The following is a 16,559-nucleotide window of genomic DNA, read 5'->3' as shown; positions in this document are numbered from 1 at the left end:
ATCTTTCCTCTAAGCCCTCTCCGAGGCAAAGGAAGGGAAATCTGGGCCGGGATCTTCCTGTCATGGCCAGGAAAGAACCAGACGTGGGGCGAGCCCTGAGCTCCCCAGAAAGGGTTAAGGGTAGGTCGCCATGGAGGGCCCAGTGCTATGGCCAGGGATCCCCAGTGCTCAGCTTCTCAGCCGGATCCGTCTTCCACCGCGCTCCCCTCCGCCCGCCGGTCGTCTCCCCAAGCACCGTCTGCGTCGCCTCAGCCTACAGAGAGCCAGACGGGGAGCAGGGGAACGGGGGGCTCCGCGGATGGGGGCACAATATCTACCCTCTATTCCTGTCTAGGGGGCTACCCTATGTGGGAAGGCCTCAGAGTCGCCGTGGAACTCGGCGTTTACTGCCTACTACGGTCCCGATCTCACTCTCGACTCTCTTCGGCTTCTCAACCCAGTTGTCTGTTTTCTTTGCCCGCGGGTGCGGGTGAGTAGCTTGGTCTCCCTGCCTCATCTTTCCGGGCTTATTTGCCCCATTTTCGGCTTTGTTCTCCCGGGAGCGCCCGGAGGGGCCTGCAGTCTGTATTAGTGAGTGTGCTTGTGGGTGTGAAACTCGGGGAGGGAAGCAATGAACCCCAGGCCTGCGCCGCGCCTCCAGACCCCCACCCCACCATGCTCCCAGGCAAAGCCAACCTCCTGTTCTCTGCTCTGCCTCGCCGGGGTCGCCTTCCTAGCGCGCTAATTATCAACCCCTCTGAAACAGCCAGAGCCGCGAGGCTGCGCTTCTCGGGGGATCCACGGAGTCGGGACAGGAGTAGGCGGTGGGGGTTGGGGGAGGGTTGATAAACTTTGGGAAAGGGTGCAGGACGTTCCTCGGTACCCTAGGACCATCCCAGCTCCCTCTGCCGGGCTCCAAGCACGGCTAGACTAGGGATGAAGAAGTGGGGCCACTCAGCTTGCGGCCCACGCTCAGCGCCCCAGAGCACCACGCGGAGTTGGAGACCCCCGACTCGCGCCCAATCAGCAGGGAAGGGAGGAGCCACGGGGCGGGGCGGGCCCGGAGAAGGAGGAGCCGGGCGGGGGCTGAGGGGGCGGGGAGCCACGCGCACCACCAGCCGGAGCTGGCGCTGCAGCAGCTAAGGCGGCGGTGGCAGCGGGCATGGGCGATGGGGGTGCAGAGCGCGACCGCGGTCCCGCTCGCCGGGCGGAGTCTGGCGGCGGCGGCAGCAGGCGCGGCGGGAACCGCGGCGGAGCCGGGGACTCGCGCGCTGGTGGGGGCGGCCGCAGCCCGAGAGAGGTCGCTGGTACCTCGGCCTCCAGCCCCGCGGGCACCAGGGAGAGCGGCGCCGACAGCGACGGGCAGCCAGGGCCGGGAGAGGCGGACCACTGCCGCCGCATCCTGGTGCGAGGTAAGGGACAGCCGGCGGCCCGGGCCCACGGGACCCCATCCTACCCCTACTGGATCCTCCGACCTTCCTGCAGTTTCCACCTCCCCGTTCATATATCCATTCGTTCATCATTCGTTCAGCAGCTATTCCTTCGAGCTCCTATTGTGTGTCGGACACCGAGCTGAGTGCAGGGGACAAAGCGGCGAATGGGACCGAAGAGGTCCTGGTTACCTCGCCTAACAGTTCTCAGTCTCTCTGTCCCGCTCCTCGCCCCAGACCCGCAGCAGGGGTAGAGATGGGGGCGCGGAATGCTGAAGGTAGCTTTCCGCTCCGCGCCGCTCAGGGCAGGTGCGAAGAAGAGCGGCACCCGCGCTCCGCGGCGCGGGACTTAGAGGGACCAGCGTCCGGAATCGCGGGAGGAAAAGGCCTCGGCTCCGCACCGTGGCGGGGCGCTTCCTCACCTCCTGCCCGGCACTCTTTCCTGTCCCAGCGGCGGGGATCCGCACTGGTTCCTCGCGGGGAAGGTCTGGGGGACACGGAGGGTGGAGCGCGCGGCGCTCGCCCGCCTGTGCTTCATTCTCAGCTCCACTTTCTCGCGGCACCTCCCGGCGCGGCCTTCTCCCGGCCTGGCCTTTCTCGTCCCTCCCTTTCTCCCTCGCCCTTTTGCCCCTCGCCTTTCTTCTGTCCCAGCCTTTTCTCTCCGCCGAATTCGCCTTCCCAGCACCCCCTAGGTCTGGACTGCGTCCTAGCACCCAACTCTGCCCGGCCTTCTCGCGCGATGCCGGGGCTTCCGGGCCCCACCGCCAGCCGCGCGGAGCTCGGGCTCGGCTTTCGCCGGATCCCGGCGCCTCAGCGACCAGAGAGAGGGAAAAAGGGGATTCCGCGTCTTGCCCCAGCCGCTTCCCAGGCCGCAGCCAGAGCCCATAGTCCCAGAAGAAACCACTCGCGGGGAACGGCTCACCCGGCCTCCCTCCCTGGCTCCCCCGCCCGGCTTCCGCCCGCTGCTTTCTTCCTGCCTCGTCTCCTTCCCTAGCTCTGGTCCTGCGAGCCGCGGGGCCTCGTGAGGCGACCCCGCCTGGGGAAGCCGGGAAGCCTGGGAAACCTGCCCGAAGGCGACTCTGGGTCTCTTCGGCGAGGGGTTCCTGGATTTGTCTGATCTGAGTTCGGCTGCTCAGACGCCCACTGGGGCACCTTGGCCCTGCTGGGTGCTGCCTCCGCTACCCATCCCTGCAGTCTGTTGGTGGGGGTGGCTGGGAAATGGGGGACAAGGCTGGATAAAGTATGGGGGCAGCCCAACATGGGGGCAACTGATAATTGTCTTAGACACAGGTGCAGAGACCGCCGCCCTTGGGAAAATCTCCTGGTGCCAGGTGTGGCCACCCCGAGATGAGGCTCTTACAGCTGCCCTGGGGGGGGGGGCAGTCCCTACCCAGCAGAGATTCCAGCAGGTGTGTGGACCTGTCAGGCACCTGGGATTAAACTGGCCTTCATTCCACCGACTCTAAGTGTCCTGTGAACAAGGTGTGAGCAGTCAGCTCTGAGTTCCATTTAGGAAATCCGCAGGGCTGCCAGAGATGGAGAAATCAGCCCCCCAAGCCCACATTCTCCCAGGATTAAGATACTAGGTCCCTGCCTGTGACATTCACCACCTCCCACCCCGACGATGGGTGTGTATTTCCTTTGCTCAGATTGTGAGTTCTGTACCCACCTACTATGCCCCTCCACATTACTAACCCTGTGAGTAGAACAAATAAATTTTTCTTATAGATGCCGATTAAATAGCTCCCAGGTGTAGACTCATAGAAGGTGGGAGTCAAAAATGACCCTTCACCCTGTCAGGTGGGGGCCACCCAAGCTGGGAGCAATCCACAGCCAGGCAGAGCTGGACACAGCGCTGTAATATCGGGCCTGTGTGCATCGACAGGCGGTGTACTTTTATAAACGCATGGAAGCAATACAGCACTGCCATTACATTTATGTAATATAATGAAAATATTCAATATAAAGCATCTAGGGTGTATTTACACACCTAATGGAAAAGAAAGGCAAACGTAGCTGTCATAAATCCCTCTGCCCTTCCCCATTTAATGATGGGCAGGTTATTACAGGTCAGAGATGACCGTAACATCATTTACCGCTAATCCTTCCTAGCCAGGGTCACCTGCGTCACTCAGGGCCCCTCGGTGGCTCAGGGAGGAGGCTCTGTACCTAAAGATATAGGCCCCGCACTAGTGAAAGGAAGCTTGCATCACCATGGCCCAGAAGAGTTTTCCCTCCAGTTGGCCCTGAGCGGGGAGTATGTTTTGCCCTTGAGTACCTTGGAGGAAGCCATTAAAGGGTAGAAGGGAGGTGTATGTCAAGGCATCTGTCAGGAAGCTGATAGGGTGAGGACCCCAGAACACCTGCTCCCTCTGGACCTCAACTTTCTTTTCCCCGGACATTCACTCGCTGGGCCCCACCCCAGGATAAAAGATCTGTTGGAGAAGTCTCATAGGAGAGCCTGGGCACCGGAGTTAAGCAAAGTTTGGGTTCCAATTCCTGCCTTATAGCTCTTAGAACCAGATTCTTTGCCTCTCTGCATCTCTGTTTCCTCCTCTGTACAAAGGGAACCATAGCCCTTATCTTGAAGGGCTGTGCCAAAGACCAGCAGTGTTGTCTGTAAAACCACAAACACCCAGCTACAGCTCCATAAATATTCACTGAATGAAGGTGGGGGGAGCTCTGAGGTGACCTACAAACCACTTCTGACTGGTGCGGCAGTGGACCTCACTCCCCAGAGGTCTCCCTACCCCATAGACGGTCTCCTTCACGGCCCTGGGTCCAGTGCTGGGCTATGTTGGGAGGTGAGCGACCTAGGGGTCAAGAACAGACCGATGGTGAAGGTGATCAGCACCCCTTTGCAGACCACACCCTGCAGCCCTCCCCAAGCCTCTTGGAAGGACTCTTGCTCCGACAAAGATTTAACCTTTCGGCTACCTCTGCGGAATATGGGCCAGGGAGGCCGATGTTACTGCATCTCCCGCCTTGAAATGGAGGCTGCTTCACGTCACACACGGGCACATACACAGCCACCGAGATGGCAGGCGTGTGCGCATAACAGGAGCGCGGCACATTCAGCCCCTTATATCCCACCGCAGACGTAGCGAGGCCTCCACCGGGCCCATACAGCCCCGTAGGCCAACAGACATCTCCACGTGCACTGGCCGGCGTGGAGTAAGGGGGATCCTTTTATTTCATATTCGGAAACAGCAGGCCCGCCGCGGGCAGGAGGCAGCCAAAAGAAGCAGGCCGCCCTCCAGGCCGAGCTGTAACAGAACAACGCAGCCGCAGCGCACAACCAGTCTCTGGCGGAGCCGGCTCACCGACCTTTTCGGTGGAGCGGGGATCCCAGCAGGCAGAAGAAGTGGGATAACTCTCACCCCAAACTCCCTGCAACCCCACAAACCACGCTCGCACCCGCCGGCTCAGACACGCCCACGTGATTCCTAAAGTAATTCGAACGCGAATTCAATAACCCGTTTTGATGGAGCCGGGAAATGCGCTAGCGTCACCCAACCCGGCAACGTTTACGGACTTGCGCGGCACCAGTCCCTGCTCACCCGAAGCGGGCCCCAGGGCCTGGGCGCTTCCCCTGCGGGTCCCACAATCCCATTCGGGCCGCACCCTCCACCCCCACCTCCGTGCGCCGACTGGGCCTGGATGGGCAGGACCCAGAGGCTGCCCCGAGAGCGCTCCAACGCCGCGAGACCCGCTGGGCTCCCCGCCCGGCTCCGCACCTCTCGGTCTGGGAGCAGGAGGGCGGGATAATGGCGGGCCCTGAGCAGACTGACTCTCTGTTCCCCCTTCAGCGGAAACGCGTTCGCTGGGAACTTGACGGATGCGCCGGTGGCTGGGGACGTGGGGGGGCGCGGACCTCCAGCTCCGGCTGGGCATCTCCCGCGGGGTGTGTGTGTGAGCTAGCGGGGCTCCAGCCCTTCGGGACTCCGAGGGCAGTACTGGACCCGCGCTCCAACAACACGCACGTCCGTATAGGTACACAGAGAGCAGCGGCAAGCACCCGGCCGGCTCTCGCACCCACATAAACGTCTGGCCTTGCCGGGCACAGGAGCCGGTGCTCGTGGGCTTGGGCTGGGAGCGGCCTGCAGGGACAGCTCTCCCCCCTCCCCCGAGCAGCCTGTCCGGGCGCAGCGCCGCCTGGCGCCCGCCCGCTTTCTCCTTGGGTTCCCAGCAGCCGCCGGACCCAGGGAGACCGCCTGGGCCTCGCAGGCCTAGCTCCCGCGTCCCTGCAACCCCGCACGCGCGCGCCGGCACAGCCGGGCCTTTGGGCAAACGCAGGCGCGGGGCAGCGGGCTGCACTGAAATGAGCACTGGATAGCGAGTGGGCAGGCCCATCAGCGTGATCTCAATATCTGAGTCTGTTAGTAAGACGGGGTAGCTCGGGACGTCTGTTCTGAGGCCACTTTGGAAGGTTTAAATGGCTCATGCAGGGACCTTATTTGAGATTTTTTTTTTTTTAATTTTATTTTGAGAGGTATCAGGCCTTTGTTGAGGTGTTAGATATTTATTTTCCTGGATTGTTTTGTTTGTTGTTTTTCCTTTGGCTTTGTTCTTGGCAGGAGGAGCCACATTCTCTTGGCGAATCTATCTATGCCGAGACCTTTTATTTTGGGTTTTATTTTTCCCGTTGTATGCCCCCCCCCCACACACACACACAGAGAAGCAGACTAGCAACCAGATGTGTCCCAGCGTCGTCTTGTTGGCGTGTCTTGTGTGCACTGTTTTCATTTTCAGGAAACTATACACTTGGCTCCTGCAGTTCTCACGCTATTTCTGCCCTCCGTGATGGCTGCGTGAAGCTGGGCTCTCGTGGCTCGCACACTCGCGGGGACTGATCCCCGAGTGGGTTGGAGGTGACCCCCCCGTCAGGGAGACCGAGTCTGTGGAGGCCAGGACAGTGAGTGGGTCCCCAGGTGTGGGGGAAGAGTGAGGGAGGGGCGGGTCTACGCAGGCACCAGAGGGACTCGGATCTTCGCACTTTGCTAGTCGCCTGTAAGGAGAGAGGGCTGTTAAGCTTTGTGTGGGCCCGGACGCTGACGCAGTTTCCTCAGTTAGCGCCCTGCCTTAGGTCTGGGGCCTAGCCCAAGCTCCCTCCTGGTTCGCTAAATTTCTTTGATTTCTATTTTAACTAAAAAAGAGCTTTCGAATTTTCCCTTTTATTTCCTCTTTGTTTAATACCAAACAATGATCGACCCAACTCCTCGGAGAATGATAGCCAGTTATATTGCTGTGCGCCCGACGGGTTCCGTCTCCATTTTGAGAAGCTCTGATAGAGGACCCTAAAGTGACGTGAGCCTTCCCGGGAATCCCCTGAGCCCAGGGTGGTCTAGGCCCCTGGTTCCCACACCCTCCCTCACAACCGATCCCCCTGGGGTGCCGCGCTGGGTCCCGGAGGGCAGTAGAAGGTCTCCGCTTTGCAGGCTCTCCCACCGCCCGAGGATGCTGGAGGTGCCTGAGTGCCATCAGGCACTGCAGAAGGAGGTGGTGGCGCTAGGGCGGATCTGGCCTGTGAGGCCGAGGGACCGCAGACCAGGAAAGCCGAGCTGCGCGGAAGTGGGGCTAAAAGGCCCTCATGGGGGCCCGCGGAGGCCCGGCGCCTCTCTAACCATCTCTCCCACGCTTTTCCACGCCGTTGCGGTTCGTTTGCTCTTAATTCCATTCAACAAACAATGCATACCCACTGTGTGCCACCACCACTCGTCTGCAAGTTTGTCCTACTGTGGTGGCTTGCATGCTGCTGTGACGCTGAAAGCTATGCCAAGGGTATTTCAAATACCAGCAGGGTCACCCACGGTGGACAGATTTCAGCAGTTTCTAGACTAGGACAGACTGGGAAGAAGGACCTGGTGGCCTACTTCTGAAAGAATTGGCCAGTGAAAACCTTATGAAGAGCAGCAGAACAATGTCTGCTACCATAATCAGTCATGAGCCCCTCGGGTTGGAAAGCACTCAGAATAGGACTGGGGAAGAGCTGCCTTCTCAAAGTAGAGTCGAGCTTAAGGACATGGATGGAGTATAGTCTTTGGGACCTTCATTTGCTGATGTGGCATGACTTAAAATGAGAAGAAACAACTGCAAACACTAGGATAATATCCATATGCCTGCAAGGATAATATGACTATTATTCAAATTTATGCACCAGCCACTAATGCCAAAGATGAAGGAATTGAGATTATTTTTTACCAGTTTATGGAGTCTGAAATTGATCAAACATGCATCAAGATGCATCAATAATTACTAGTGATTGGATTGCAAAAGGTGGAAACAAAGAAGGTTTGGTAGCTGGAAAATATGGCGTTGGTGATAGAAACAACACCTGAGACCACATGATAGAATTTTGCAAGACCAATGACTTATTCATTGCTAACACCTTTTTTCAGTAACATAAACAGCAACTATACACAGGGACCTTGCCGGACAGAATACACAGGAATTAAATCCACTGCATCTGTTGAAAGATGGAGAAGCTCTAAATCATCAGTCAGAACAAGGCCAGGGGGCAAATGTGGAACAGACCATCAATTGCTCATATGCAAGTTCAAGTTGAAGCTGAAGAAAATTAAAACAAGTTCAGGAGAGGCAAAGTACAACCTTGAGAATATCCTACCTGAATTTAGAGACCATGTCAAGAATAGATTTGATGCATTGAACATTAGTGATTGAAGACAGATGAGTTGTGCAATGACATCAAGGACATTACACATGAAGAAGCAAAAGTCATTAACAAGACAGGAAAGGAAGAAAAGACCAAAATGGATGTCAGGATAACAGCATAGAGTATCTAAAGCAAAGGGAAGAAATGATGAAGTAAATGAGCTGCACAGAGGATTTCAAAGGGCAGCTCGAGAAAATAAAGCATTATAATGAAATGTGCAAAGACCTGGAATTAGAAATCAAAAAGGGAAAAGCACACTCAGCATTTCTCAAGCTGAAAGAACTGAAGAAGAAATTCAAACTTCAGGTTGCAATAGTGAAGGCTTCTATGGGAAAAAATTGAATGACTCAGGAAGCATCAAAAGATGGAAAGAATACAGTCACTATACCAAAAATAATTGATTGACTTAACATTCAGCCATTTCAGGAGGTAGCATATGATCAAAAACCAGTGGTACCGAAGGAAGAAGTCCAAGCTGTACTGAAGGCACTGGTGAAAACCAAGACTCCAGGAATCGATGAAATATCAACTGAAATGTTTCAACAAATGGATGCAACGCTGGAAACGCTCACTGGTCTATGCCAATAAATTTGGAAGACAGCTGCCTGGCCAACTAACTGGAAGAGATCTATATTTGTGCTCATTCCAGAGAAAGCTTATCCAACAGAATGCTGAAATTATCGAACAGTATCATTAATATCACACACAAGCAAAATTTTGCTGAAGATAATTCAAAAATGGTTGCAGCAGTACACTGACAGGAAACTGCCAGAAATTCAAGCTGGATTCAGAAGAGGATGTGGAAAGTGGTGTATCATTGCTGACGTGTGGTGGATTTGGGCTGAAAGCAGAGAGCAGAAAGATGTTTACCTGTGTTTTACTGACTACGCAAAGGCATTTGATTGTGTGGATCATAACAAATTATGGATAACATTGCAAAGAATGGGAATACCAGAATACTTAATTGTGCTCATGTGGAACCTGTACATAGACCAAGAGACAGTCTTTTGAGCAGAACAAGGTGATAGTGACTGGTTTAAAATAAAAAAAGGTGTGTGTCACAGTTGTATCCTTTCACCATACTTATGCAGTCTGTATGCTGAACAAATAATTCTAGAAGCTGGACTATATGAAGAAGGCATCAGGATTGGAGGAAGACTCATTAACCTGCATTTGCAGATGACACAACCTTGCTTGCTGAAAGTGAAGCACTTACTGATGAAGATCAAAGACCACAGCCTTCAGTATGGATTACACCTCAACATAAAGAAAACAAAGATCCTCACAATTGGACCCATAAGAAACATCATGATAAATGGAGAAAATATGGAAGTTGCCAAGGATTTCATTTTACTTGGATCCACAATCAATGCCCATGGAAGCAGCAGTTGAGAAATCAAAAGACGCATTGCATTGGGCAAATCTGCTGCAAAAGACCTCTTTAAAGTGTTAAAAAGCAAAGATGTCACCTTGAGGATCCAAGCCATGGTATTTTCAATCACCTCATATGCGTGCAAAAGCTGGACAATGAAGACTGAAGAAGAATTGCTGCCTTTGAATTACGGTGTTGGCAAAGAATATTGATATTCCATGGACTGCCAGAAGAATGAACAAATCTGTCTTGGAAGAAGGAAAGCCAGAATGCTCCTCAGAAGCGAGGATAGTAAGACTTTGTCTCACTTACTTTGGACATGTTATCAGGAGAGACCGGTCCCTGGAGAAGAACATCATGCTTGGTAAAGTAGAGGTCTTTGAAAAAGAGGAACACCCTCGACAAGATGGACTGACAGTGGCTGCAACAATGGGCTCAAACATAGCAAAGATTGTGCGATGGCACAGGACCGGGCAGTGTTTCGTTCTGTTGTACATGGGTCTCTGGGAGTCACAACCAACTTGAGGGCACCTAACAACAACTGTATGCTAGATGGACCCTGGGCTGGAGCTGCCCGCACACAGCTTCCCAGCCAAGAGACTGGCTTTGACGCGCGGTCTGCGCGGTTGCCGATCCGGCAGAGAAGGGACTGCAGGGGAGCGATGCTGGCGCTGAAGTTACAGAAGGCTGTGCCCTTAGGGCTGCTTGATGACCACTTGGGAGGCGGACAACGTGCCCCCCAAATTCACTGGATCTCCCGGATGTGTACTTAGCACAAGGTAACCTCTCCCTCCATCCCCTCCAGAAAAATAAAAAAAAAAAAAACCGTTGCGGTCCAGTCGGTTCCAACTCATAGAGACCTTATAGGACAAAGTAGAACAGCCCCATAGGGTTTCCAAGAAGCAATAAATAGTTGCTGAATGAATGAAAGGAGACAATACGGTCAATACGGCTTGTATGTGTAGTTATCAGGCGACTAATGACGTTCCCAGCAACAACGTTGACATTTTTATTTTTTGGCGTTATAATGTCTTTCCTTTTAAGTAATGGCGGTGATGGGAGAGCATAGATATTTGTTAAAGCATAAAGTTAACACCATTGCAGGTTTTGGAATTTTGTTTGTGAAATCTGCAACTTTGGGAGCCACTGAAATACAAGATTTGAAAATTTTCCAATATGGCTCTTTTACTGGTAACTGAATCTGCAGGGTGGGGCTGGGGTGGGAGGTCGTGAGGAGCGCAGGAACCGCAGCGTCGGTAGTGAGTCTCCAGGCTCTCTTCAGCTCCTGGGTGTGAGGTTCCACGAGCAAAGCCAGCCAGAGGATGGAGAGAAATAACCGGATGTATCTGCGCTCTTCCCTCCCACCCCCTCCCACCCCCTCCCCCCAGGCCTCCAGCCCACGCCTGGAGCTTAGCACAACCGGGAATTGAAAGTACGGATTGCTCTGTGCTGTGCGCCGAACGTGAGCCCGCAGGGCCCGACGTGGGCCTCGGCTTCTCCTCGGTTGGCTGGCTCCCGCCGCCCCACCGCGGGTCCATCGCGCAAGGGCGGGGCGGGCAGAAGACACCCCCACTCCAACCCCAGGACCTAGCCTCCCGCGGAAGCAACACAACATAGACAAACAGATGTTGTTGAGAGCCTTCCTGCAGATTCTGACTCATAGTGACCCCTTGTGACTGAGAACTGCCCCCATAGGATTTCCAAGGTTGTAAATCTTTACTGAGCCGACTGCCCCATCCTTCTCCCCAGATGGGGCTGGTGGGTTCAAACCGGCGACCTTTCGGTTAGCAGCCAAGTACTTTAGCCACTGCTTTAACCACTGCACCATCAGAGCTCCTTGACAGATAGAGTATTTAAAAAACATATATATATATATATATATATATATATATACACTACGTGCTCCAAGTAAAAACAAAACCGGAAGCAGTGGAAGGCTCCCCGGAAATAGCCACCGTTCCCAGGACCCGGTGGGTCCTTCCAGGCGATTTTCCCACGTTCCTATACGAACATATGTTAGAATGGTATCATCTAGACTGTTTTGCAATCTACATTCTTAAGAACTTAACCTGCAATGATCATCTTTTCGGCTCTACTTGTTCCGTGACTCTGGAGTGTTCCGTTGGTTGGGGAAAGCCTAATTCCCCTCATCTCAGGAAGGGCGTTCCGGTTGTTTTTCTTTATTATAAATTTTGTGAAATCAACACCCAAGGCACCGGGTCTTTGCACACTTCTTTGAGTATTTCTATTGGATAAATTTCTAGCGTGGAATTACTGCCTCAAAAGGGTTACACACGCTTAAATTTTTAAAAAATGTTTTTCATTTAATTTTATAACAGGTAATTTATATGATTTAAGTATCAAAAACAAAGTTTTTTAAGAGTGAATTATCTCTCAGTTCTTGTCTCCCAGCGCCCAGTTCCCACCCATCTCAAAGGCAGCCATTGTTACTGCTTTGCAATATGTCCTTCCAGATACTTTTTATGCATATGCGATCAGTGCAGCGATATTATTTTTTCTGCATTTTATTTTTCTGCTCAGATGGTGGCATCTCTATATCTTTTTCTGCACCGTGCTTTTTTTACTTAATACATCTTGGGCTGTAAAGAACTTCTTGTTTGTTTTTACAGAAGCATAGTATTTTCCATTTATATGGACCAGATGGACGTTAATGTATGTAGCTGCTGCCCTATTGGTGGACATATAGCTTGTTTGCTATCTGTTGCTATTCCATACAATGCTGCAAAAAAGGACCTTGTTCCTTGGTTATTTCCACAAACGTCAGAAAATTGCTAGAAGTGTAATTATTGGGCCAAACGGTATCTGTGTTGGTAATTTTGAAGGTAATGAGAAATTGTCCTACATAAATTATAACAATTTACGCTCCTATCTTGCTATCACAGTTCTCACCTTACATTTTGATAAATATTGTCAAATTGCTTGGGGTAGGAGTTTAATAATTTATACCCCTGCCTTTGCCCTCTCCCCACATTGAATCTATGTATCTCTTTCGCCTGTGCCAATCTTATAGGTGATAAGTACTATCTCACTGGCATTTTAATTTTTATCTCTTTGCTTGTTAGTGACGTTGAGCCTCTTTTCATGTTCATTGGCCAGTTGTGCTTCTTCGTCTATTAGTTATCGATTCATTTCCTTTCACCAATTTAATTTGCAAATATCCTTTTCCTTATTGATTTGTAGAAACTCTGTGGATTATGGATAGTAATCCATTGCTTTCAATATGTGTTGCAAATTTTTCTTTAGATTGTAATTTGTCTTTTAATTTTATTGTTGGTGTCTTTTTTGTTTTCTGAAGCATAAAAATATCTTTTTTATTATAAAAGCAATGTATGCTGTTTTGCCATGTCGTGTGAATGTAGAAAGTAAAGATTTCTCATTTCCCCTACACAATACATTTCCCTCTCAGGAAGTAACCTCCAATATTTTCCTTTGTAATAGAAAAACACAAATATGTAAGTTATATATTGCAAAAGTGAGATGTCTCTTTTTGCAAAATGCTTTTTTCAATTTAATTATTATTTGTGGTAATCTTTCTATCTAGAAATACCTCACCTTTTTAACAGCTACATTGTAGTCTGTTATATAGATATAATTTATTTAACCAGTTCCTTACTGATGAATAGTTAGGTTGTTCCTAATTTTCACTATTATAAACAATGCTGCAGTAAACATCCTGGTATCCTAATTTGTACAAACGTGTGTGTGTGTGTTTAAATCTTATTTATAAGACAATCTGCAAAATGTGAAAACTGATAAGATATTTTATTACATTAATTTTTGGTTGTGATAATAGTATTGTTAATTTTTTTAAAAGGAGACTTTATTTTTTTAGAGATATAGAATATTTATGGATGAAATTATATGTTTGCAATTTGCTTAAAATGATGGGACTATAGATAAAATAGGATTAATTCTGAGTTTATAGTTGTTGAAGTTGGAGGATAAGTATATAGGGGCTCATTATACTACCTCTCTACTTTGTATGTGTTTGAAATTTCTCATAATAAACTGTTTACAATAATATGTATCATTTCACATATATCTAGTAAAAGTATAATTATGGAATAAATTTCTAGGGGTAAAATTTTGAAATTCATGTATGCACACTTAAAATTATCACTGTTGTTGTTAGGTGCTGTGGAGTGGGTTTTTGACTCATAATGACCCCATGTGAGGGAGTAGAACTGCCCCATAGGCTTTTCTAGGCTGTAATCTTTACAGGAGCAGATCGCCAGGTCTTTTCTCTAGTGTAGCTGCTGGGTGGTGGGTTTGAACTGCCACCCTTTCAATTAGCAGAAAATTATGATAGATATTTTCAAATTGCATGCCAAAAATCTTATACTGATTTATGCTCCTAGCAATAGTGTATGAACAAGCCATTTCCTCACATCCTCCCAACCCAGAATCTGTTCATCTTTTAAACTGAAATTGTTTAAAGTGAAAAGCTCTTATTTTTACTAGCATTTTTTAATTGCTAGTGAGGTCAAGCATATTTTCATATATTTATTCTTCACTTTTATTTCCTCTTCTGTGAATTATTTACTCAGGTATTTAGCCCATTTCTCTACTGGATTGTTCATTGTTTTCTTACAGGTTTAAAAGCTATTTACATAACAGAGAAAGAAGCCCTTTTTTTTTTTTTTTTTTTTTTGTGGCATGTCTTGCAAATATCCCAGAGATCTGTTTCTTTTTTAAAACTTTGCTTCTGAGATTTTTTAAAATTCTAAACTCCAAGTTAATTGTAATCACATCTAACAGTCGTTTCCTTTTGGACTTCTGGATTTTAGTTCTTGATTAGAAAGGTCTTCCCCATCCCAAAATAAAAATATTCTCCCATATACTTCTCTATAATATAATATTCTTAAAAATGTTTTGTTACAAAAGTCATACATAGTCTTTGCAACAAACCAAATAATAAAGAAGTGCACAAAGTAAAATGTGAGAAATCCTCCCTCAGTGACCAGCCTCCATTTCCCACAGGGAATAGAAGAGTGAGGGATTAATCTTGTCAGATTTGTTCCTATGCGCACGCGGGTACACACGCACAGAATTTGTTTCTACTTTTTTTTTTTTAAATAAAAATGGATTTAAACATACCTGCTGTTTTCAATTAGCAATATGTAATGGACATACGTACAAATTAGGACATATAGAAATACCTCATTCTTGTTAATGTTTACATAGTTGTCCAAGACAGGTCTATACTGTGATTTCATTAATAATATTCCTATTGATAAACATTTAACTTTTCCTTTTTTTTTCCTCTTACAAATTATGCTACAAGCAGTATATCAATACTTCTGTGGGCTAGAAACCTCTATAAAATTTCTAGGACAAAGAGACTGTGCATTTTAAATTTAGCTAGGAACTATGAAATTGCCCTCCACCCAAAACTTAATTTGTATCAATTTATATTCTTACTAACAAGGCTTAAGAAAATTTATTTTCCCTTACTTTTGTCCGAACAATTTTCCCAGTCTGTTATGGATTAAATTATGTCCCGCAAAAACTTGTGTTGTAAATCCTAATCTCTACGCCTGTGGTTATAATCCCATTTGGAAATGGGTTGTCTTTGTTATGTTAATGAAGCAGGATTAGTGTAGGGTGTATTTTCAGTTAATCTATTTTGAGACATAAAAGAGATTAAACAAGCAGGCAGAGCAGAGATGGGGTAAGAGAGATGCCAAGACAAATGGAGATCTCCTAGGAACCAGGAAGCAGAAGCTAAAGAGACAAGGACCTTCCGCCAGAGCTGACAGAGAGAGAAAGCCTTCCTTTAGAGCCGGCAGCCTGAATTTGGACTTCTAGCCTCCTAAACTGTGAGAAAATAGATTTCTCTTTGTTAAAGCCATCTGCTTGTGGTATTTCTGTTATAGCAGCACTAGATAGCTAAGACACAGTCTGATAGATAAAATAAGGTAGCAGACACACATATACAAGCACACACAACATCTCAATGCTGTCTAATTTCTATTTACCTGATTTCTTCTGGCTTCGGTTTTTTGTTTTTTTAATTTATCAGCCATTTGTATTTCTTCTTCTCTGAATGATCCTTTTGTATAACTTGTTCAGTTTCCCACTGGATTGCTTGGCTTTTACTCATTGTTCTCTAGAGGCTGTGCATGTACTAGACATCAGACTCTGTTATTCATGTTTTATGAATATTTTCTCCCATTCTGTCATTTGTCTTTTAATTGCAGAAGATTTTATTTCTAGATATTCAAGTCTGTTATCTATGTATCTTTTTTAAAAGTCCCTTTATATTTTCTTTAATTTTTAGAACTGTATTTTTTTACATTTAATTTTTAAATACATCTTATGTTTTTTTGCGTGCACTGAGACAAATTACTTTATTCCAAATGTTGAGCGAATTGTCCGAAAACCATTTATTTAATAATCCAGTCTTTCCTCCCAACTGATTTGAAACGTCATCTTTATAACATGCTAAATCCCCATGGATGCATGGGTTTTGACAACATCATACTGTTTCAGCTGCTGTAGATTGGTAACATATTTTTTGGTGTGGTAATGCAATTATTTTCTTCTTATTCTTTAACATTTTTTCTTAGCTATTCTTCCATTTTCAATTCTCCATATAAACTTGAGAATGAATTTTCTTATGAGGAATTTTTAAAATAATTTATTTTATTTTCGTTGTTGAGAATATGCACAGCAAAACATACAACAATTCGACAATTTCTACACATACAATTCAGAGATATTGATTACATTTTCAAAGTTGTGCAACCATCCTCACCCTCCTTTTCTAAGTTGTTTCTCTCCCATTAACATAAACTCACAGTCCCCAAGGTTCCTAGCTAATCTTTTGATTTGCTGTTGTCACTTTGACCCCATATAGATAGATCTTAAAAGAGCATAATATTCAAGGTAGACATTCTTTACTAGTTAAGCTAAACCATTGTTTCATTTTAAGAAGACTTCAGGGAATATTTTTGCCTTAAGATTTAAAGATTAACTCAGGGCCATAGTTTCAGAGGTTCATCCAGCCTCCATGGTTCCAGAAAATCTGGATTCCATAAGAATTTGAAATACTGTTCTGCATTTCACCCCCTGCCCCTTTTGA

General features: G+C 48.0%; 1 protein-coding gene across 1 annotated transcript in view; it reads left to right on the top strand.

Annotated features, from left to right (window-relative positions):
• Positions 1–1,141: 1,141 nt before the first annotated feature.
• Positions 1,142–16,559, top strand: part of VAX2 (ventral anterior homeobox 2) — a 38,070-nt gene continuing 22,652 nt past the window's right edge. The window contains exon 1 of the mRNA XM_004369230.2: positions 1,142–1,391. Within this exon, the coding sequence (XP_004369287.2) occupies positions 1,142–1,391 (250 nt within the window). The remainder of the gene's footprint in view (positions 1,392–16,559) is intronic.

This window comes from Trichechus manatus, unplaced genomic scaffold (genome assembly GCF_000243295.1).
Source record: "Trichechus manatus latirostris isolate Lorelei unplaced genomic scaffold, TriManLat1.0 scaffold00004, whole genome shotgun sequence".
NCBI lineage: Eukaryota > Metazoa > Chordata > Mammalia > Sirenia > Trichechidae > Trichechus > Trichechus manatus.
This window is presented reverse-complemented; position numbering and strand designations above follow the sequence as displayed.